The sequence below is a fragment of the Oryctolagus cuniculus genome, chromosome 9, assembly GCF_051225735.1.
Source record: "Oryctolagus cuniculus isolate XC-2025 breed Fujian yellow rabbit chromosome 9, ASM5122573v1, whole genome shotgun sequence".
Taxonomy (NCBI): domain Eukaryota; kingdom Metazoa; phylum Chordata; class Mammalia; order Lagomorpha; family Leporidae; genus Oryctolagus; species Oryctolagus cuniculus.
The window spans coordinates 2,790,884-2,814,129 of NC_142875.1; the positions used below are offsets into that span (position 1 = coordinate 2,790,884).

General features: G+C 59.2%; 1 protein-coding gene across 1 annotated transcript in view; it reads left to right on the top strand.

The window, feature by feature from the left end:
- COL4A1 (collagen type IV alpha 1 chain) overlaps positions 1 to 20,440 on the top strand; it is a 130,317-nt gene extending 109,877 nt beyond the window's left edge. The window contains exons 42-52 of the mRNA XM_051849972.3: positions 2,140 to 2,325; positions 2,788 to 2,921; positions 5,837 to 5,909; positions 6,687 to 6,758; positions 8,008 to 8,136; positions 8,910 to 9,008; positions 9,851 to 10,063; positions 11,512 to 11,689; positions 15,205 to 15,319; positions 16,917 to 17,089; positions 19,084 to 20,440. Of these exons, the coding sequence (XP_051705932.1) occupies positions 2,140 to 2,325; positions 2,788 to 2,921; positions 5,837 to 5,909; positions 6,687 to 6,758; positions 8,008 to 8,136; positions 8,910 to 9,008; positions 9,851 to 10,063; positions 11,512 to 11,689; positions 15,205 to 15,319; positions 16,917 to 17,089; positions 19,084 to 19,165 (1,454 nt within the window). The 3' untranslated portion in view covers positions 19,166 to 20,440. The remainder of the gene's footprint in view (positions 1 to 2,139; positions 2,326 to 2,787; positions 2,922 to 5,836; positions 5,910 to 6,686; positions 6,759 to 8,007; positions 8,137 to 8,909; positions 9,009 to 9,850; positions 10,064 to 11,511; positions 11,690 to 15,204; positions 15,320 to 16,916; positions 17,090 to 19,083) is intronic.
- The last annotated feature ends 2,806 nt before the right edge of the window (positions 20,441 to 23,246 follow it).

Sequence of the window (23,246 nt, forward strand, 5' to 3'; positions counted from 1 at the left end):
CCGGCCAGCTCAGTGCGTGTCCTGCAGGACACGTGTGGCGGTGCTAAGTCACAGACCGACCCAGTGTGGGCACACTCAGGATCAGAGCTTCTCTCTCTCTCCCTCTGACTTTGTGACGTGGCAGGGGCGGCAGCCCCTGTCCTGGCCAAGCTTGGGGGTCATGGGAATGTCCATGCTGTGGCCTTATGAGGCTGGTCCTGCTTGGCGGAGGTCGTGTGGGAGGTGAGCCCTGCTCCTGGGGAGCCGGGGCTCTGTGCTCTGGACTGCACACGGGCTTGTACCCCCTACAAGTGAGTGGCACCCTGTGGTACACCCCTACAAGTGAGTGGCACCCCACAGTGTGTCCCCTACAAGTGAGTGGCACCCCACAGTGTGTCCCCTACAAGTGGAGTGGCACCCCACAGTGTGTCCCCTACAAGTGAGTGGCACCCCACAGTGTGTCCCCTACAAGTGAGTGGCACCCCACAGTGTGTCCCCTACAAGTGGAGTGGCACCCGCGGTGTGTCCCCTACAAGTGGAGTGGCACCCGCGGTGTGTCCCCTACAAGTGAGTGGCACCCCACAGTGTGTCCCCTACAAGTGAGTGGCACCCCGCGGTGTGTCCCCTACAAGTGAGTGGCACCCTGCGGTGTGTCCCCTACAAGTGAGTGGCACCCCACAGTGTGTCTCCTACAAGTGAGTGGCACCACATGGTGTGTCCCCTACAAGTGAGTGGCACCCTGCAGTGTGTCCCCTACAAGTGGAGTGGCACCCCGCGGTGTGTCCCCTACAAGTGAGTGGCACCCGCGGTGTGTCCCCTACAAGTGAGTGGCACCCCACAGTGTGTCTCCTACAAGTGAGTGGCACCACATGGTGTGTCCCCTACAAGTGAGTGGCACCCCACAGTGTGTCCCCTACAAGTGAGTGGCACCCCACAGTGTGTCCCCTACAAGTGGAGTGGCACCCCACAGTGTGTCCCCTACAAGTGAGTGGCACCCCACAGTGTGTCCCCTACAAGTGAGTGGCACCCCACAGTGTGTCCCCTACAAGTGGAGTGGCACCCGCGGTGTGTCCCCTACAAGTGGAGTGGCACCCGCGGTGTGTCCCCTACAAGTGAGTGGCACCCCACAGTGTGTCCCCTACAAGTGAGTGGCACCCCGCGGTGTGTCCCCTACAAGTGAGTGGCACCCTGCGGTGTGTCCCCTACAAGTGAGTGGCACCCCACAGTGTGTCTCCTACAAGTGAGTGGCACCACATGGTGTGTCCCCTACAAGTGAGTGGCACCCTGCGGTGTGTCCCCTACAAGTGAGTGGCACCCCACAGTGTGTCCCCTACAAGTGAGTGGCACCACATGGTGTGTCCCCTACAAGTGAGTGGCACCCTGCAGTGTGTCCCCTACAAGTGGAGTGGCACCCCGCGGTGTGTCCCCTACAAGTGAGTGGCACCCCACAGTGTGTCCCCTACAAGTGAGTGGCACCCCGCGGTGTGTCCCCTACAAGCTGAGTGGCACCCCGCGGTGTGTCCCCTACAAGCTGAGTGGCACCCCGCGGTGTGTCCCCTACAAGTGAGTGGCACCCCGCGGTGTGTCCCCTACAAGTGAGTGGCACCCTGTGGTGCACCCCTACAAGCTGAGTGGCACCCCGCAGTGTGTCCCCTACAAGTGAGTGGCACCCCGCAGTGTGTCCCCTACAAGTGAGTGGCACCCCGCGGTGTGTCCCCTACAAGCGGAGTGGCACCCTGCGGTGTGTGTGTCCTCCTGGCTCTGTGCACGAGGCAGTGTCGGCCCAGGTCTTGTGCCGTGGGAGTGCCTGCTTCACTGCTTTGATCTGCGGGCACTGCCGCGCTGCGTGGCTGCAGCCCTGCCCCGGGCACCAGGCCTTCATTTGTGCAACGTGGCTGTGGGCTCCCCGAGCCCATGTTCAGATGCTTCGTCTGGAACGCTTCCTTTACACGTGTGAAGGAGGGTAGCCGGGGTCTCACTGTGCTAACCTGCTCTCTTCCACCCCGGCCGGGGGAGGGGCCCAGCGTGTCATTTTAAAAGGAGAGAACAGGGTGCCTGCTTCGAGAAGCCCCCTCCGAGGGGCTCCCGGGGAAGGGGACGTGGCGTGTCGGCTGCTGTGCTCACCTGGGCTGCCTCTCACCCCCTGCTCTCTCTCTGTAGGTTCCAAAGGCGACGTGGGTTTCCCAGGGTTGGCTGGGAGCCCAGGAATCCCCGGACCCAAAGGCGAGCCAGGATTCGCGGGTCCTCCCGGGCCCCAAGGACAGCCTGGGCTGCCTGGCGCTCCCGGCCGCCCCGTGGAGGGGCCCAAAGGAGACCGAGGACCTCAGGGACAGCCAGGCCTGCCAGGTGAGCGCGAGGCTGGGTCAGGGTCTGAAGGAGAAGCAGGTGGAAAATGCGGTTGAAGAGGCGATTCGATGTGGGTGGAGCTCTGTGGTGCAAGTGCACGGCACCTGTTACAGCGGGACGTGCCGACAGGTCTCCCTGGGCCAAGGCGTCTCTTGTGTCGTTCCTGTTGAACGAGTTAGGTCCTCTGGGAGAGATGGCTGCAGAGACTGGACAGAGGGGCCCTCTGTACAGTGCGCCTCAGCCTCCCGACCCCGCGCCGGTGCACGGCCCTCGGGCCCCGGTCACCCCACAGCCCTGCCCTCCTTCCCGGATCTGCCTGGTCCCTCGTCTCCTGCTGCTCCACGCGGCGTTGCACACAGGGACGGGCAGGTGGCAGGAGCGACAGAGAGCACCCAGCCCAGCGGTGCTGGGACGCGCCGTCTCCCTCCACCCTCCAACGCGTGATCCTCCCCTCTCTCTTAGGGCTTCCGGGACCCATGGGGCCGCCAGGACTCCCTGGGCTGGATGGACTGAAGGGAGACAAGGGGAATCCAGGCTGGCCAGGTGCCCCCGGGGCCCCAGGGCCCAAGGGAGATCCAGGCTTCCAGGGCATGCCGGTGAGTTGTGGGTTTCCCATGGGGTTTTATTAAGAGGAGCCTTTTCTGGTCATGAGTCTGTGTACAACACACATGTGACACATGTGACAACACCCTGGGCAACACCCAGACGGCCCGGAGCCAGCGTCTGCACTAGCATCCGAGTAGGAGACTCCTGGGGCGTGTGTAGCCACCTGGTTTGACAGGAGCCACCAGCGGAGAAACGTGAAGCTGCTAGAAAAGACAGCTGGGTGCCCAAGCTCAGGGCAGGGGGCGGCCAGGGGGCGGCCAGGGGGCGGGCCGAGGGGCAGGCAGGGGGCGGCCAGGCGGGCAGGGGCGGGCAGGGGGCGGGCAGGGGGCGGCAGTGAGGCTTTCACACTCAGCACTGGGGGGGGCAGTGTGGCTTTCACTCAGTGGGGGGGCAGGCAGTGTGGTTTTCACACTCCGTGGGGGGCAGGCAGTGAGGTTTTCACACTCTGTGGGGGGCAGGCAGTGAGGTTTTCACACTCAGTGGGGGGCAGGCAGTGTGGTTTTCACACTCCGTGGGGGGCAGGCAGTATGGTTTTCACACTCCGTGGGGGGCAGGCAGTGTGGTTTTCACACTCCGTGGGGGGCAGGCAGTGTGGTTTTCACACTCCGTGGGGGGCAGGCAGTGTGGTTTTCACACTCCGTGGGGGGCAGGCAGTGTGGTTTTCACACTCTGTGGGGGGCAGGCAGTGTGGTTTTCACACTCCGTGGGGGGCAGGCAGTGAGGTTTTCACACTCTGTGGGGGGTAGGCAGTGAGGTTTTCACACTCCGTGGGGGGCAGGCAGTGAGGTTTTCACACTCTGTGGGGGGTAGGCAGTGAGGTTTTCACACTCCGTGGGGGGCAGGCAGTGAGGTTTTCACACTCCGTGGGGGGCAGGCAGTGAGGTTTTCACACTCCGTGGGGGGCAGGCAGTGTGGTTTTCACACTCAGGGCGGGCAGTGTGGTTTTCACACTCGGTGGGGGGGCAGTGTGGCTTTCACTCAGTGGGCGGGCAGTGTGGTTTTCACACTCGGTGGGGGGGGGGCAGTGTGGTTGGTGAAGGGCAGCCCTGTACAAGACCCCAGCCGTCCTCAGAGTCAGAGTGGCCAGGGCGCTGCAGGTGGCCATTTCACGTCCCCAGGGGTGACTTAGGCTTCAGAAGAGCACAGCTCATTGCCCCAAGTGACCAGTCGTGTGTGTGTGTGTGTGTCTGTGCGTGTATGGAAGTGTGTGTGTGGTAGGTAGAGAGGTGGCCGGGGGTCTCTGGTTTGAGTCTCAGCCACCTCCATGGCTGCAGGATGTGTTTGTGCAGCTTGATGGGGTCACGTAGATGCCTCAGCAGAGAGCGTTCTAGGCCCTGGCTCTTTCTCTCGCTCTTCTCTCTCTGTCTCCGTCTCTTCCTCTGACCCTCTCTTTCCGTCTCTGTCTCTTTGTCTCTGTCTCTCTCTCTCTCTCCCTGATCCACGTGGAGAGGAACCGGGCCTCAGGGCAGCTCAGGAGCGGGAGGGGCTGCCGTGGGACCCTGCCGCGGTGCAGGAGCCCAGGGAGTTCTTTCCCAAGTCCCCTGTGGCTCAGCAGAAGCAGACGCACGTCTTAGAGCCATCAGGGCACTTTGTCACAGACAGGGCTGTGGAGGCTGGGCTTGCTGTGCCCGAAAACAGTGCACCCATAGCCTAGGGCAGGCTGTGTGGTTGGCAGCGACCACACCTGCTCATGCGCTGTCCCCAGAGCTGTGTGCACCTCCCTGTGAGACCCCGGGCGTGCCCGTGAGTGCGTCCTCATTGCTTCCTGCCCAACGGAGGTTTCTCAGTGACGGGAGCGTAGGTGATTTGTCAATCACTTGTATGTTCCTGCTTCTGCTCCTGGACCCCTCACTTCTGCTGCCGGTCAGTGTCTGTCTGTCTGTATGTGTGCACGTATGCATCTATGAATATATGCTTTTCATATTATGTGACTGTGGCACCTTCAGCAACTTTTTACCTGTTACTATCTGTGCCCAGAGGAAGGAACAAGACTGAAATAGCAAGAAAATGGGCAGATATTTTCAACGATATTTAAATAGTTAAATATTTAAATGATATTAAAATGCACATATTGTAAAGGAAAAGTATCCCTCTTTAGTGTCTTAGAATCAATCTGCTGGCCGGCGCTATGGCTCATTAGGCTAATCCTCCGCCTGTGGCGCTGGCACCCTGGGTTCTAGTCCTGGTTGAGGCACTGGATTCTGTCCCGGTTGCCCCTCTTCCAGGCCAGCTCTCTGCTGTGGCCCGGGAGTGCAGTGGAGGATGGCCCAAGTGCTTGGGCCCTGCACCCCATGGGAGACCAGGAGAAGCACCTGGCTCCTGGCTTCGGATCAGTGCAGCGCCAGCCGTAGCGGCCATTTGGGGTATGAACCAACGGAAAGAAGACCTTTCTCACTGTCTAACTCTACCTGTCCAAAAAAAAAAAAAAAAAAAAAAAGAATCAAATCAATCCGCTGTCTGTGTTTGAAGTCCGTGTTCAGATACCTGTGAAGCTCATTCTAAGGAAAAATCTCTCTGCTTGAGTGTCAGGGGAAGTCTTCACAGGAGGTGGTGGGTGTGGATAGACGAGTGCTGTTCTGTAACGAGTGTGGATGGAGTTGCGACTTTGTTCTTGGCATCGTGTTGAGTGGGGAAGGTCGCAGCGTGGAAGACTTTGGCCGAGGGAAGCACCATGGGGGTGGACACGCCAAGGGGACACGGGAATAAGCAAGATGGCTCCCGTTTCCGGGTTGCTGACTCAGGTGCGCACGGAGCTGCTGCTGCTTCATTTAGGAAACCACCAGGCGCGTCTTTTCCCAAGTCTGCCACACCTGGCACCCAGCGGCCGTCCCGGATTTCCCGTCGCCAGGGCGCGTGAGCAGCCTGTGCTCGGTGTCCTAAGCGCTGAATTTCTCTGTCCGTGCAGGGCATTGGCGGCTCTCCAGGGATCACGGGCTCCAAGGGCGACATGGGACCCCCCGGAGTTCCCGGGTTTCAAGGTAAGACGCAGCTCTCGCTGATGCTGTCGGAGGGCGTCCTGACCACCGGCACGGCCGTGCCGAGAGCGCAGCGCTCTGCTCCTCATGCGAGACCATTGCCGCGTGGCAGCCCAGCTGCCCGTCCTGCCAGCGCCCTGTGAAGACCTCTGGTTTCTCAGTAGGAATCAGGGGCTCATCCATGACTCAGTCGTTTGCATCTCAATAAGAGGTCCTGACTTGGGCCATTCGTTACTTTATGAACCCATTAAACAAGCATTTATTGGGTGCCTACCAGCTTCCATGCCCTGAGATTTCTATCGGAAACATGAACACAGCAAGATTCCAGCTTTGTGGACTCTGGGGGACACACGTGGGTCAGGCTGTGTCCAAGACCAGTGTCGCGTGCCCCCCTGAGAGCTGTGACCATTCCACAGTGTGCTGCACACGTGGAGAAAATTCTACACAGCTGACCGGTGTAGCGTCTTCCTGAGGTGGTGGTGGGGATTGGAAATGTGTTCTGCGGTTGTGTCTGTGTGTGTGTAGAGGTATGCGAGTGTGTATGCGTGTGCAGGTTGTGCTTGGGGTGTGTGTGCACGCATGTATGTGCAGGTTGTGTGTGAGTACACGTGTGTGCATGCATGTGTGTGCAGGTTGTGTTTAGGTATATGCACACATCCATGTGTGAGTACACGTGTGTGCATGCAGATGCACATCTGTGTGGTGTTGCACGTGTGTGTGCACACATGTTTGTGTGTGGTTGGAAGTCTGGTGCCACGACAATGTTCTCTTTCTGTCCAGGTCAGAAAGGTCTTCCTGGCCTCCAGGGAATTAAAGGGGATCAGGGTGATCAAGGCATCCCCGGACCTAAAGGTAGGAGACCCCGTCATCCCCTGAGTCCTTCCTGATGGGTGGGGACACTGGGCCAGTGAGCATGCACACATAGCCTTGCACGCGTGAAACTATGGGTGGGGACACACAGGACCAGCGAGCACACACACATAGCCTTGCACATGTGAGACTATGGGTGGGGACACAGGGCCAGCGAGCACGCACATGTAGCCTTGCACACGTGAGACTATGGGTGGGGACACAGGACCAGCGAGCACATACACGTAGCCTTGCACGTGTGAGACTGTGGGTGGGGAAACACAGGACCAGCGAGCACGCACACGTAGCCTTGCACACGTAGTCAGAAAGCATTAGGGATCAGTTGATTAAAAAGTCTTTGTAGCAGTCAGGATTCTTGAGGGTGGCATTTTCCCCAGCGTCTTGTCCTGGAAGTCACGTGTGTGGATCCGTGACCCAGGAGAGCCCAGAGGCAGGGGGTGGGTGACAGGCCTGCAGTCAGACCTCAGCTGCACAGCCTCTCCCAGGCTCTGACGTCGGACAGAAACCAGCACTCCAGGTACGGCAGGGTCAGCCTAGCACCCCTGCTGCACGGTGCCCGTTCTCCCAGGCCAGGGCCTTGGGGCCTTCACTGCCAGGGGGCTCCAGACAGCAGGGAGTGATGTTGGGAGAAGCCACCACACTCTCCTGTGGTCCCTCTGGGCTCTGCTGGGCACACCCTACTTCCAGGGCCCTGCTTAGCTTTCAAAACTGCTTTTTAGGAGAGAGCATGAGCAGCCCAATGCACTAAAGAATGGGTGGGAAGAGAGGGAAGCAGGGGTGAGTGGGGAAGGAGAGAGTGCGCTGGGGCAGCGCCGTGGCTGGCAGAGGGGACGCTGAGGCTGTCACCGCTGTGGTGACCCGAGACCTGCTGTGAGGGGTGGTCAGGGCCTCTCACCTTGAGGGCGTTAGCACAGCGACTGCGCTGAGCAGGAAGCGCGTCCCGGGGACCGCAGGGTGCGGCTGCTGGAGCTGTCCCAGGCGGAGGCGTCCGGACGCTGCTTCCCCCGGCCCCAGGAGAGCCAGTGTTGCTCACCGGGTGCTGGGGCTGGGCTGGGCTGGGCCGAGCGGGCCGTCCACCCGAATGGCGTCAGTGTCTCCCCAGCCCCAGGAGGTCAGGGTTTGGGATGGAAAAAGCAGCTGTGCAGGGGAAATGCGTGCTTTGTGAGGGTCCTGTGCTTTTGTGTCCCAGCATGCTGACCTTGAGATTGACCCCGGCATCTGATTCCCGCAGGTCTCCCAGGGCCCCCTGGCCCCCCAGGTCCTTACGATATCATCAAGGGCGAGCCAGGACTCCCAGGCCCTGAGGGTCCCCCAGGTCTGAAAGGGCTTCAGGGGCCACCAGGCCCTAAAGGACAGCAAGGTAAGGTCCCCAGGCGGGGCAGGGGCCTGGGGGAGGTGGGCGGGACTTCCTCCTGGCTGAGTTGGCAGTCAGAACTTCCGGGTGGTTCTACGAACCGTCTGAGTGTGACTTTCCTGGGTCCCCTTAGTGTGTATCCGAGCCACGTGACGTTTTGTGAAGTGAGGGTACAACACAGGAAAAGCTAGAGGACCCGCGATTCCATGTCCCTGGTTCAGTCGGGAATTCCAGGGCGAGTGCACCTGCACCTCCTCTCCCCCGGCGAGCAGATGAGCGTGCAGAAGAGGGAGCCACGGCTGTGGACGAGCTGTGGACGAGCAGCCCTGCCCCACGCCCAAGCCTGGGCTCCTTCCGCCCCTTGGAGCTCAGCACTGCCTGGCTCAGGAGCTGTCGGCGGGCGTGGTGGCAAACAAGGCGAGAGGGAAGGCTTAGCGCTGAAAGCAGCCTACAGACTGAAGTCTGAAGCTCCCTCCGCACAAATCTTATCCTTAGCACGGAAACCACGTGACCCATGCAGTGCGTGCGTCACCTAAGGAGTGAGGCAGCAGGACGAGGCAGGGGAGACGTCACACGGCTCCCTCTCCCACACCCTTGCCTGGGAGCGCTCGGGAGGATCCGCGTACACCCCTGTGACTGCTGTCTGACCGGGCGGCTGGCCTGCAATCCGTGGCCGCCACGCTCCCTCCCGGGCCACTGAGGAAGACTTTCAGGAGAGGAAGAAAGGGAGCGTGCCGACACCCGGGCCGGGATCCTGAATTCTTCCTCCTTTGCTTCAGGCGTGACGGGATCGGTGGGCTTACCTGGACCGCCCGGTATTCCTGGCTTCGATGGTGCCCCTGGCCAGAAAGGAGAGACGGGACCATTTGGGCCTCCTGGTAGGTTCCTGGGCTGCTCAGCCTCACCACCCTCTGCCTGTGTCTTGGGCTCAGAAGCAGGGTCCTGGTGTGGGGAAACCCACAGAGAGAGGTAGAAAAGGGTGTGGGAGAGCCTTCCAGAGTGGAAGAAGTGGGCCCAGCTGGGAGAGGGCGAGGCTGTGTTTCCTGGGTGGAGAGATGCTGCTGACCAAGGCGCACGTCTTCCACTGGCTGGGAGAGCTGGCCAGTCCAGCTGCCACCGCAGGTGTGCTGGTTCAGCAATGGACGAGGGAAGGTAGGACTGGAAGTCAGGGTGGCCGGCATTGGCCGGCGCCCAGTGTCCAGCCAGAGCGGGGCCCGACCCTCCTCCCTCAGAAGCGGGAAGGCTGTGAACATCCCGTGGTGACTGTGATGCTAAAGCCCACGGTCATTCCGGACCTGTACAAAGCACTCAGCCCAGTGGGGCTGTGGCAGCTTTGCATGTGGCACGGCCACGCCGGCGCCAGCCGCACCTGTGGTCTGGTCCGCAGGGCCCAAACTCCACGTGAGGGACACGCGCTTGCTCGCGCCGTGAGCTTATTTTCATGGGTTCCTGTTTGTGTTTTCATGTTTCATTCGTTCATTCAGTGTTTTGTGTACCGGCTCTGCCTCACGCACTGCTTAGGGAGACAGCTCGAGGAGGTTTGTGGGTGAAAAGCTGACAGGCTGTGAACCGCGGCTGGGGTCGTATTTAGCGAGTGGTGCACTTTTTTGGCCACGTGAGGACATGATGGGCTTTGTAGAAGTACGAGAGACTAAACCTGCCTGAGAGACGGCGGTTGGAAGGCTTGTAACTGGGAAATGGCGTTGTCTTCCTGTCACAGGTCCTAGAGGGCTCCCTGGTCCTCCAGGCCCTGATGGGCTGCCAGGATCCATGGGGCCCCCAGGCACCCCATCTGTGGACCACGGCTTCCTGGTGACCAGGCACAGTCAAACGATCCACGACCCGCAGTGCCCTCCTGGAACCAAAATTCTCTATCACGGGTACTCCCTGCTCTATGTGCAAGGCAACGAGCGGGCCCACGGCCAGGACTTGGGTAAGCCGACTGCAGAGCGCGTGTCCCTCGCGTGTGCGTCCGTGGGGGGCCCGGGGTACAGCCGTGACGGCCTGTGCAGCAGCAGTGGTGAGGGCCTGTCTGCTCGCCCTCCGTCCTCACGAGAGGAATCCAGCTCGCGAGCTGAACCGTGGGAAATGTTTAAATGAATACGATTCAGAACTCATCTGCACATCGTCAAGTAGGACAGGACTCCTAGGATGCACACGTAATGGTTTGCCTCAGTGTTCCTTTTTTTGTCTGAAGATTTATTTATTTATTTGAAAGTCACAGTTACGAAGAGAGAGGGAGAAAGATGGAGGTCTTCCGTCCGCTGGTTCACTCCCTAGATGGCTGCCACAGCCAGGGCTGGACCAGGACAGAGCCAGGAGCCAGGAGCTTCTTCTGGGTCTCCCACATGGTGCCGGGGGCCCAAACACTTGGGCTGTCTTCTGCTGCTTGTCCCAGGCCATCCATTAGCAGGGAGCCGGACTGGAAGTGGAGCAGTTGGGACGTGAACCGGCGCCCATGTGGGATGCCAGCATTGCGAGCAAAGACTTTACCCACTGTGCCACAGCGCCGGCCCCGTGTCTTTACGTTCATGAAACAGGACAGCCGACCTGTAGCTGTGGTAGAAATGGCCGTGCTGTTCTGCCTCTGCAGACCTCGGCCCGGTGGTAGCTTAGGTCAGCAGGAAGCTGCCCGTGTGCCCACATTGCCGTGACGGCTGTGGGCACCCTCCTGCACGTTACGTTATTCCTCCCAGAAGTCAGTGCGAGGGAGGGGCTTCTCTGCTCAGCTGGCTTTGCTCCCTTTCATTAAACACGTCATTGTAGTTTCCCGCTGCCTGATCACTTTCAGTTGAGTGGAACTCTCGTTGACGATGATACTGGCCTGTTTGGTGTAATTCCTTCTTTCTGATAATCAAGAAATTTTAATTTCCATTTAAAATTATCTTCAGTTTATTTAAAAGGCATACAGAGAGAGAGAGAGAGAGAGGGAGCGCTTCCATCTGCTGATTAACCCAATGCCCGAAACAGCCGTGGCTGGGCCAGGCCTAAGCCAGGAGCCCCAAACGCAATCCGAGTCTCCCGCGTGGGTGGCAGGGAGCCAGGTATTGGAGCCGCCCCTGCTGCCTCCCAGGGTGCAGTAGCAGAGACTGGCCCAGAGCCGGGCAGTCCCAGAGCGGGAGAGTGGGAGAGCGGGGGAGCCGGGACTTGAGCCAGGCAGTCCCAGAGCGGGAGAGTGGGAGAGCGGGGGAGCCGGGACTTGAGCCGGGCAGTCCGATGTGGGGGCAGGCGTCCCAGCAGTGTCTGTGCCCGACGCCTGCCCCTTCGCCTCCACGCGCATGGTTGTGTGGAGCCGAGGGTTTGGTGACCGGGCAGCTGGAGCCCTGTGACTTCTGGGGGGCCCCTCCCTCGGCCCTCACTGGGCGCTCTGCCCGCGTGCAGGCACGGCCGGGAGCTGCTTGCGCAAGTTCAGCACCATGCCCTTCCTGTTCTGCAACATCAACAACGTGTGCAACTTCGCCTCCCGCAACGACTACTCCTACTGGCTGTCCACCCCCGAGCCCATGCCCATGTCCATGGCGCCCATCGTCGGGGACAACATCAGGCCCTTCATCAGCAGGTGAGTGGAGCGTTTGCAGGAACGAACATGGCACTGAAGCGACAGGTCCGTGCTCCGGACAAATGCTCCTTTGGGTGCTTTCGTGTCTGCCCCAGAGCACTCTGCCCGTTGCCGTTTGGTGGATTAGTTGCAGGATCTGGGTTTTGGTGCAACCCTCCCCACATCCTGTGTCCACAGCTCTTTTTGTTCTGCAAAACTGAGTCTGTGAGCCCCTGAGACACCAGTGTCAGGTCCTCCCCGTGTCCCTGGACATCAGCACTCCAGCCCCTGTCTCTGGACCTGACTGCCCTGAGGACCTCATGCAGATGGCGTTTGTGGTTCTGTGGCCGGCTTACTCCACACAGGGTGACGTCCTCATGGGTCATCCGCACTGTGGCATGTGTCGGAATGGCCTTCCTTCTTTAAGGCTAAATCACGTTACACCATGTGTATGTGTGTGATATGTGTGTGCACATGTGTGTGAGCCTGTGTGCACATGTGTGTGTGCTAGTGTGCACATAAGTGTATATGCCATGTTGTGTGAACACTTGAACTCCTTCCATCCATCTTCCAGCTGCTATGAGCAATGCTGTTGTGAACAAGGGTGGACAAGTCCCCGCCTTCAGTTCTTTTGGGGCCATACCCAGTAGAATTGCTGACTCCTACTGTAGTGTGATTTTTCATTTTTTTAAGATTTTTATTTATTTATTTGAAAGAGCTACAGAGAGAAAGAGAGAGAGAGAGAGAGAGAGAGAGAGAGAGAAAGAGAGAGAAAGGTCTTTCATCCGCTGGTTCACTCCCCAAATGGCCAGGGCTGGGCCTGGCCAAAGCCAGGAGCCAAGAACTTCTCCAGGGTCTCCCCCGTGGGGGGCAGGGGCGCAAGCACTTGGGCCATGTTCTGCTGCTTTTTCCCAAGCATTTAACAGGGAACCGGATCAGACGTGGTGCAGCCAGGACGGGAACCGGTGCCCGTATGGGATGCCGGTGTCGCAGGGGCGGCTCCATCCACTACGCCACAACCTCGGCCCCGGTTTCCGGTTTCTCCAGGCGCCACCGTGCTGTATGCCAGTGGCTGCACCTTGCCACCTCCTCCAGGCACAGGGCTTCTGATGGCTGCACACCCTTGGCAACACGTAGTGTCTGTTTTTCTGGGCGTGGCCACCTGAATGGATGGGAGCTGCTCTCCTGACCGCAGGCACACACACTGGGTGTCTGTCGGTGTGCTGAGTGTTTATCTGTGCTTTGGACATAAACACTGGATGGGTTTATTTATGCTTGAATTTACACAGTGTTCCAATTTTTTCCAATTTGCCGCCTTGGGTGGGGGGGTGGCTCCACTGTGAGTGCGTGTGTTTCCCTGAGCGGCTTCCCACGGTCAGCGCTTGTCCACCGCACGTCTGGAGCGTGTTTTCGGATCCTCGGGGCGGGATGGGAAGTTGAATTGTGAAGACGAGCAGTCTGGGCTGTCCCGAGCTGGCCGCCTGCCTCCTGGGCTTGGCTGCGTTCGGAATGAGCTCAGAGAGCGGCGGTGAGCGCGTTTATCTGAGCAGGGCGAGGTTCTGGGCGCCGTCCTTTCCCCCCACGCGGTCACGTAGCAAGGAGTGCGAGGAGCCGCAGGTGAGACGTTTTCCTTAGCAGTCAGGAAAGAGCCCGGCTTTCTGGATTCCCTCTGAGGGAAGCAGCGTCGCCACCCCGGGAGGAGCCACGGGGGCCCTGGGCAGTGCAGTGGCTCCCCTGGGCTACGGCACAGGCAGGGCCTGGGGGCCCCGGGGCCCTGGACCCAAAGGGCTGGGGGAGGCCTGCTGTGCAGGAGTCAGGTTTTGGATTATATTGAACTGCTTTCTCGGATACTGTTCTAGCTATTATTGATTGTGACTATAAATGAAGTTATGGGGGGATGGGCAGTACCGCTCAGCACCTGCGCTGCGGCTCCTGTGGCTCTCGGGTGCCGGGTCACGGTGCTGTTGGAGACCCAGCTGCTCCATGCGTTGGAAGGAAGCCTAACCACTTCTCCGGTTTTCTCTTTTAGCTTTCCTTGGACGTCAGGTAGAACATGGTTGCTCTTGTCTGTGCTTTCTGTTTGCCTTCTTGGTCACGTGGACGTTTGGCGTGTGTTGGTGATGTCCCCAGAACAGGGCCGGGGGAGCTTTGTGTCTCAGCTTCAGGGAGGCGCTCGGGCGTTTCGTTATTGTTGTCTTTTTTTTTTTTAAGAAAAATGATTCATTTATTTATTTGAAAGGCAGGGTGACAGAATAAGAGAAACAGGGAAGGAGGGGTGTAGGGAGGGAGGGAAAGAGAGAGAGAGAAACAGACCCTCCCCAAGTGGCGGCAGCACCTAGAACCGGAAGCCCAGAGCTCCATCCGGATCTCCCAGGTGGGCGGCAGGGCCCCAGTGCCTGGGCCGTTCCCAGGTGCGTGAGCAGGGAGCTGGATTGGAAGCAGAGCAGCCAGGATTTGAACTGCCTGCTGCCCCACAGCGCCAGCCCTCCACGTGACCAACATGGCCTTCGTTTCTTCATAGACGGCACAGGTGGGGGTGGGGGTAGGCACAGCTCCTTAGCCCTGTGACTGTGTCACCCACCTGCTGGGCAGGACGCCCCCTCCACAGCCACCTGAGCCCCCAGGCCCCAAGGCAGCCTGGAGAAGACAGAATCCCCGCCCCAGGTCTTATTTCTGTCTTCTTGTCTGGGGACAGGTGGTGGCAGGGGCACAAGGCCACCTCCAGGAGCCTGTTCACTCGCACACACAGGAAACAGCCTGGATGCTCAGGCCCTCTGCCGGCTTCCTGTCCCCTGTTCCCACACCCCTGGGGGCAGTTCCTGACACCCGTCTGCATGCTTCACTCCCTGTTCATCCCGACTGAAGGTCGTTGTGCTCTGGTTAGTAGCACACTGCCCGTTACCCCACCATCCAGAGGCCCAGAATGGAGCGGACCTGCCAGCCTGCGAGGCGTTGGCAGCCCCAGCCCTGAGCTTGAGCAAGCCGTGGGTGGTGTCCTGCCCTGGCCGGCTTCTGTGGCAGCCCTGTCGGCTGCAGGGTGCTGACCCGCCTGGGCCTTGACTGGGCAAGCCCCAGGAGACCAGAGCAGCAGGTTTCCCGACGGAGGCTCACGTGGACGGTGAGCCTTGAGGGCGTGCAGTCACGCAGCATCGGTCTGGGTCACTGAGAAGGAACGGTCAGCGTGTGAACCCAGCTGCTGTGTCTGGACACGGTAGCTCTCGTCTGGGTCAGCGCCAGTGTGTTCACTGATGTTCCTGCCCTCTGTTGGGAAGCTGGGAAACATTGCAAGGCCAAAAGGAGACCGTGGGGGCCGCCAGGAACCCCAGCCCCCGGGGGCCATGCAGAGGACCCTGGTTCTGCCTCCTGCAGAGCGGGTGGTTGGCTCCCGGGCGTGGGCTCTGTCCGCCAGTCGAGGACTTGAACAGGGAGGTGGCTCTGACAGCCACAGGAAGACCTGCACCGTGGGGTGCGGCCGAGGATGGCTGCTGTGGGGGAGTCGGAGCCGGGCTGCGCTGAGCCTTCCCCCTGCCTTGCAGGTGCGCCGTGTGTGAGGCCCCAGCCATGGTGATGGCGGTGCACAGTCAGACCATTCAGATCCCGCCCTGCCCCAACGGGTGGTCCTCGCTGTGGATCGGCTACTCCTTCGTGATGGTAAGTGCAGGGGGACCCTGTTCCCCTGGGAGAGACCCCACCACCCCCTCTGCCGGACGCCGCCACCCCCCACCTTTCCTGACCCTTGTGGTGCCCGTAACCCTTTACCTGGGCCCAGGGCTGCTCTCTGCCACCCCGTGGCCTGAACGCTAGGCCCCCCACAGGCTCCCGTGCCCTGGAAAGCCAATTAAAGCGAACGTGGAGCTTGTTTGAGGTGCCCACAGTGGCACTGTTCATCCGTGGTCTCAGTGAAACTAGCGACTACACATCGCAAATCCCGAGCACGTTGTAAGGTCAGGGTCACCCCGGAGTCTGCCGACGCCCAGTGAATGATCCCATGATTCTGTGTGGTGAGCATTTGATTCACGAACGAACACGGGGCCCGGCAGCTGATGGGCGGGGAATGGGCCTCCTCTGTGTTTCCTTCTGCTGTGGGCTGTCCCAGCCGTGGAAGTCGCCGCCAGGCAGGCACCTGTGAAAGTGACCGTGTGTGCATTCAGGTTTGCTCACGTGAGGAGCTGGGCTGGCGGCACTGCAGCACCTGTGCACACGCCAATCTGGCTCAGCGACCGTGCAGTGCCGTAGCGCCGGGCCACGGCAAGACGGCACAGGGAGCCCAGGCGGTTTTCATTCAGAAGCAAACTGACACTCTCAACTCACAGTCACGTGGGCAGGGAAAGCCCACTCGCCAGGGGCAGAGCCCCCTGGCCCGGGGTCACAGACCCGCTCCCCAGGGGCAGAGCCCCACGGCCCGGGGTCACAGGGCCGCTCCCCAGGGGCAGAGCCCCACGGCCCGGGGTCACAGGCCCCGCTCCCCAGGGGCAGAGCCCCACGGCCTGGCGTCACGGGTCTGTACCAGGGACCGCCTGTGATTTCTCAAAGCCAAGAGCAGAGGAAAACACAGCCATCCTGAGAGTCATGGCAGCCAGCTCCAGGGGGAGGCTGCGGCGTGGAGGCCCCGGGGAACGCTGTTCCTGTGCCACTGTCCCCAGAGACTTGCATGCGGGCGCATTGCAGAGAGGCTGCTGGCGGTAGCCGTGTCCTCACTGCCCCGGCTGGCTCTGACTGCGGCTCGCCTTCCTCACAGCCCACCGTAGTCACGGGCTGCCTTTTGCTGCCCTCGGTGTGTGGGTGAATTTAGGGCCTTGGGCTCTGAGTGCTGTGAGGTCCCTACTGGAACCCCCTAGATTTAATGAATAGTTAGAACACTCCTAGTATCAAGTTTTCTCTCTCTAGATAAAAAAGTGAGCATCCATTCTTTACCACGTCCTGCATCTAACATAGCAGGTGCAGGAGTTTGTTGAGAAAGTCTGTCGGCTCCACCATCGTTTGCACATTGGCTGCTGTTTCGTGCCGCACGTTAGAACAGGTTTCAGTGTCTCCAAACAACATCATAAGGGCAGTGTCTTTTCATACTCCAAGACACGACTGGTGCCTCTTTCGGGGGAGGAGCTGCCGGCTAGAGCCCATCACTGCGTGTCCGGCTCACCGGGGACGGCTGTGTGGGCCGAGCGTGCCCCACGGTGACACACAGGCTGCCGACTGCACCGGGAGCAGGGCGGGGGTCCCTGACTCGGCGCGTTCCTCTGTCTTGCAGCACACCAGCGCCGGGGCTGAAGGTTCCGGCCAAGCCCTGGCTTCCCCCGGCTCCTGTCTGGAAGAGTTTAGAAGCGCACCGTTCATCGAGTGCCACGGCCGTGGGACCTGCAACTACTACGCCAACGCGTACAGCTTCTGGCTCGCCACCATAGAGAGAAGCGAGATGTTCAAGTGAGTGGGGCCCCTCCCCCGGGGCCTGGTCCGCCATGGCTCCCGCTAACCACCGTCCAGGGTGGAGCCCCTGCCGCACTCCTCACAGAGCAGCCCCGGCGGCCTCTTCTCGGGCCCGAGTGGACGTCTGGTTCTGCCCACGTGAGCAGGTGGCCCAGACGCTCGGGGGTGACAGGCTGAGGTCTCCCCTTGACGAAGGCGTCTCCATGGTTACAAGGTCCTTTCCGTCCTCAGGGGCGTGGGCTAGAACGGAGTGAAAGCCGCAGGCTGCCCACAGGGCGTGGACAAATGCTGTCTGGTTAGCCGGCGGGGGGGCGGCCTGCGCTCTCGCAGCGCACACACGGGCAGTTCTGAGTGACTCCAAGGAAGCCTGTGTAGACGGCAGCTGATCGTAGCACAGACGCAGCTCAAACCGACAGGAGCTGCCCGCCCTTCCTCCGCCACCACCAAAATGTCACCCCCTGCAGCGTCCCCGTGGCCACCAACCTTGTTGACCTTAGTGTGGAGCCTGCCTGGCCTCTGTCCCGCATGGCCGGGGCCCAGGACGAGCTCCCCCGACCCTGTATCAGCACCCGTGGGAGCCGTGCAGGAGGCTGGGCCGCTCACCGTTCAGTCCCCGAATCCGTGTGTCTCTCCCAGGAAGAGGAGAGAATTCTGGGAACTCTGTGACCCTGCCCCTTCCCCGCGTGGGTGGCAGAAGGCGTAAGGGTGTATTCTTCGTGGTTCTTGAAGAGGCAGGGAAGTGCCAGGTGCAGGACCGGTAGCTTGCGGAAGGCATTTTAGGCAGCAGGGAGCTTGATCAGTGCTGCGGCTTGAACTTGACCGCTGCAGGTGGAACAGAGTCCCTGCCGCAGGGCTCAGGTGCCAGCTGCTGCCCCTCCCCCGAGCAGCGTCGGTGCACAGTCACGCGGCTTTTCTGAGCCGCCGCCTTCTCCAGCATTAGGTAACGGTCCTGTTCATTTAAATAATTAATTTGGGGCACAAGAATTTGGACTGAACATTGCTGAAACACCCTTGATTTTAGGACAAAGTAAAGTACTCTTACTAAGATTTATCTGTTTGAAAGGCAGAGCTACAGAGACAGAGAGCGAGGTCTTCCATCCTCTGGTTCACTCCCTAAATGGCCTCAATGGCCAGGGTTGAAGGCAGGAGCCAGGAGCTTCTTCCGGGTCTCCCACGTGGGTGCCGGGGCCCAAGGACTTGGGCCGCCTTCCACTGCTTTCCCAGGTGCATCAGCAGGGAGCTGGATCAGAAGTGGAGCAGCCAGGACCTGAACCGGTGCCCATATGGGATGCCGGTGCTATGGGCAGAGGCTTCACTTTCTAGGCTGGAGCACTGGCCCCAGATACTCTTAAATATGGCTATTTGAATCTGAATCTAACTTGATTCACACCAGTTTTGGTTTGGATTACATTTTCCCACGGTCAAGGTGAGGCCGACTTTCTCAGCGCTGGAAGCCCTGTGGTCGCTGACTGGTACCCATCTGCCTACAGACCCATCAAAGGCGATGGAAGTATTTTGAGGTCTAGCTCATCACTCCAGATGGGTTTTCCACAGAGACTTAGTGAGCATCTACTCAGGGTGCTGAGTGCTACAGAGAACACATCTTCCTGCTCTAGAGGAGTTGATAATCTAGTTGAGGCCAGAAGCAGCCATCCTGGGAGCAGGAGCCGCTGTCCCAGCAGCACCAGGTCACACTGTGGAGCCAGCCCGATGTCGGTGACCCCTGCTGGGCCCTAGTGAGCTGGGTGCACGTGGGACGGAGGTCTCAGGCTCACGGACCCTCGACTGGGATCCCAGGGACCAGCGCTCGTGCCTGACAGAGCCGCAGGTGCCAGGCCCCCAGCAGGTGCCTGCTCAGGGAGGTGGAGACAGGTGCTGGTTGTTGGTGGGTTGGACCTGCTTACAGGGGCCAGCGCCTTCGAGATCCAGGGGCCGGCCGGGGTGATGGGCGGAGGGGAGACGCTGATGGCTGTCCCTGTGCTGTGTTTCAGGAAGCCCACGCCGTCCACCTTGAAGGCAGGGGAGCTGCACACGCATGTCAGCCGGTGCCAAGTCTGTATGAGAAGAACATGAGGGAGCCCGCTCTCAGCTGACGTCACAACATGGTGCTACTCCTCCTCCTCCTCTTTTTTTTTTTTTAACAGCAACGAACCCTAGAAATATATCCTGTGTACCTCACTGTCCAGTATGAAAACTATAAAGTGCCTTATAGGAATTCGCGTAACTAACACACCCCGCTTCGTTGGCCTCTACTTGCTGAAGGAGAAACAGACAACGATAAGCTTTCGATAGTGGCGTACAAATGGCACTCTGGATGCAATAAAATGTCAGTGTGTCCCACAGCCCAGTGCACTGATGCGTGGAGAGCTCCGTCAGCAAACACAAGGGTGCTAGGAGGTGCGTTGCCTTCCATGGTGTCTGACCGCCCGTTTTCAGCCTTGTATCCTAGTAGATTAATTCTCCAGCCCGGATATCGATGTCTGTGGACACCACTGTCCAGCTCTTTCCAGATTCAGGTCCCTGGGTCCGACGTCCAGACAGCGTCTTGGAACCTGCGGACGGGATGCGGACACAGCAGCCATACCCCAACCCGTAGAAAGTGACGTCGTTCCGCTCCGTGTGTGGTGCTTTGCAGCTGCTTTTGCAGAAATCACAAGTTTCCTGTGGAATAAAGATGGTCCAAAAGTAGCCAGAAATTAAATATATATATATATATTTTAGTAATTTATATAGTTGCCAGCAGGTAGGCAGACCAGGTCATAGAGTACCTCCCACTGTTGAGATAGAACTCCCGGAAGCTTCTTCCTCTGACAGACTGCGCGGCCCTTGATAGGTTCTCACACACGAGGATGTCCAGTGTGGAGCGTCCGCTTGCACCGTTCACTCTGAAACCAAAAACCATGTACCGCCAAAGCCAGAGCCAGGTTCCCTGCGTGGCGTCTGCCGGGTGGCACGCGTCCCCGGAGCCCGCTGTCTCTTCTGCAGGGTTTAAACGCCAATCACAAACCGATCAACTTGATTCCCGGCAGCGACCGTAAGGCCTTCCTCTCGTTAGCATTCCTCATCCTGCATCCCGGCTCGAGAAACAGCTCTGTGAGCCCGAACGTCAGTATTCTCGCACGGGAGCCCACGCAGGCCCTTCCGTGGCGCCTCGTGGGCCGTGCCACGGACGTCCGTGGCAGGGGCAGCGTGGAGCACGCGAGGGCGGATCCGGACTGTCGTGCCCGAGCGACATTTCACTCCAGGTCTCCAAAAACGTTCTTAAGACTACTAAGGCATTTCTTGTAATTCCTTTAAATATGTATTTCTTAAGAATTCAAATTTGTAATAAAACTATTTGTATAAAAATGAAGCTCTTATGGGTTTGTCGCTGGCGCTGCCGCAGAGCCGCTAATAAACGTATGAGCTTTGCGTGCCCTAGGTCATTTCTGTTTCGCACTTCTTCGAAGGCTGGAGGTAGATTGGGGAGGGCTGCGGCCCCACGCCCCCGCCGCCCCCCGCCCCTGCCTCCGTGGGTCGCGTGCTGAGGTGCGGCTGCTCCCGGGGCGGACAGAGGTGAGGAACACGGATCCAGGCCGTTGCAGGTGCACCTGCCGGGGTGAGGACTGAGGTCGCAGATGGGGCAGGGCTCATGGTGCAGAAGGCGTGCTCGGCTTTCCTGAGCGGCCTCAGCTAGGCGGGTGGAATGCGTCTCCTGGCGTGGCTGGGAGGTGTCAGCCTCCCCACAGCACGCTTGGTTTCCGTGGATAAGATGTTTGTGCCCCGTACATCTGGGTGAGCGCAAGGAGACATGGGGAGACGCTGACACTGCAGCTTCCAGGACCTGCGCATCCCAGTTTCTTATTCCCAAGGCGGGTTCTCGGGTTCCTTGTAAATTAACATCCGGTAACACTGACTTACTCTTGATGCGCAGTTCCGAGAATTGTAACTTGAGGGCATTTCAGCCACGTTGTGGAAAAATAGAACTAAGACATCGCAGCAAAAAGTTTGAGGCCCATTCATGGGTTTTCCATAACACGCGTTTTCCACGAACTTTCTCGGTTCCTGTAGCCGGCGCCTAAGCTGCGCGCAGGGCAGTGGCGTCGCCCGGGGCCGCGCTCGCTCTGGCCGTGCAGGAGCAGCCAGGCTGGCCCTGAGCGCTCCTCCTCCTGCCCTGCTCCTGACACGTGGCTGCCCGGCCTGTCAGGCCACTGAGGGAGAGGGCGGGGTGCCGCTTCCTTCTCACTGCCATCTGATTCATGGATGCCCCACGCTACATTTATTCAAGCCACTACTTTTAATATTTTCATTTATATAAAGGAAACATTTCCTATAGACAACTCTAAGAGCATAATGATCCTCCCCTCGCTTCCGCCTGCCTCGTCTCATGTTTAATTGTCACCATGACATGCGTCCAGGTAGCTTCACACCACAAGCCTGGCCCTCCCAGACCAGGAAGTCACCAAGGAGCACAGAGAAGAACCCACGGTGCCTCCAGCGAACAGACGAGGGCTGTAAACCGCAGTCAGACCTCGCTGTCCGTCTCATTGTCCATCTCACAGTCAGACCTCACTGTCAGACCTCGCTGTCAGTCTTGCTGTGTGTCCTCTGTGTCTTGGTCACACAGAGCAGGGACTGAAGGACATTGAGTGGTTCTTGGTTTTGGTGGTCACGAGTGGCAGTGTCACATGAGTGGACAGTGAGCATCCACGGTCAGGATTTTGTGTTAAGGGAAGTTTCTGTACCTTAGGCAGATGCCGAGTCAGCGAAAGTGCGTGCGTGTGCAGGTGTTGGGGGGCTGCCGCCGTGCTCTACACCCTGTGCCCCTCTGCCCCTCTGTCTCCACTCTGTTCACATGTCCACTATGTGTCCACACGTCCACTCTGTGTCCACATGTCCACTCTGCATCCACACATCCACTCTGTCCACACATCCACTCTGTCCACACGTCCACTCTGCGTCCACACGTCCACTCTGTGTCAACACGTCCACTCTGTGTGTCCACACGTCCACTCTGTCCACATGTCCACTATGTGTCCACACATTCACTCTGCGTGTCCACACGTCCACTCTGTCCACATGTCCACTCTGTGTCCACATGTCCACTCTGTGTCCACACGTCCACTCTGCGTCCACATATCCACTCTATGTCCACATTCCACTCTGTCCACATGTCCACTCTGCGTCCACATTCCACTCTGTCCACACGTCCACTCTGTCCATACGTCCACTCTGTGTGACTGCGCCCTCCACCCTGCAGCCTCAGCAGCATTGGGTAGTCACATTTTTTATTTTTTGGAGATTTGACTTGCAAATTCATCCTCCGAGTGGCATCTTCTCCAGAGCCAAACTCAAATTCCGATGACTCCAGTTTGCCCATTTTTGTTTTTACGAGATGGTTTTTCCATCGTGCGGGAACTCTTTGATGAGCTCTAGGTTGTGAACATTTTCGGTTTCCTTCTGATAGTTGTATGGTTTTACGAACTTCATTTAGTTCATAAGTCTTTTATTGTCTTAGTTGCTGAACTTCACATGACATAAAATTCACTGTTTTCTTTGAAAGGCAGAGAGGGAGAGAGAGAGGGAGAGAGAGGGAGATAGGGGAGAGAGAGAGAGAGAGAGGGAGAGAGAGGGAGATAGGGGAGAGAGGGAGAGAGAGAGGGAGGGAGAGGAGGGGGAGAGAAGGAAAGACAGAGAGAGATGCTTTCCTGTGGTGGTTCACTTTCCAGATGCCCACGCAGCTGGGGCTGCACCAGGCCAAAGCCAGGAGCCCTGAACTCACTCTGGGTCTGGCATGCGGACTGCAGGGACTGGTGCACACGGCTGCCTCCCGCCGTGTGCACCAGCAGGAGGCTGCCATTGGAAGCTGGGCCAGGACCTGAACCCAGGCACTCGGGTACGGGGTTCGGGGGCCTCACCAAAGCCCACCTGGTCAGCGTTTTGTGGCGAAGAATTGAGTGACATTTAGTACATGAGTTAGTGACGGCTCCAGCTGGCACCTGTCCCCAAACAGGGCCCTCGCCACGAATGCTGCGTCCAGTCACTCCTTGCCCTGTGCTCCCAGCCCCTGGGACCCCTGGATTTACCCGCTCTGGGTGTGCCCTACGATTCAACCACGCCGTCTGTGATTGGCTAAGCCACTTAGGATCCGTTTGGCTGAGTTCTCACGTGTCCC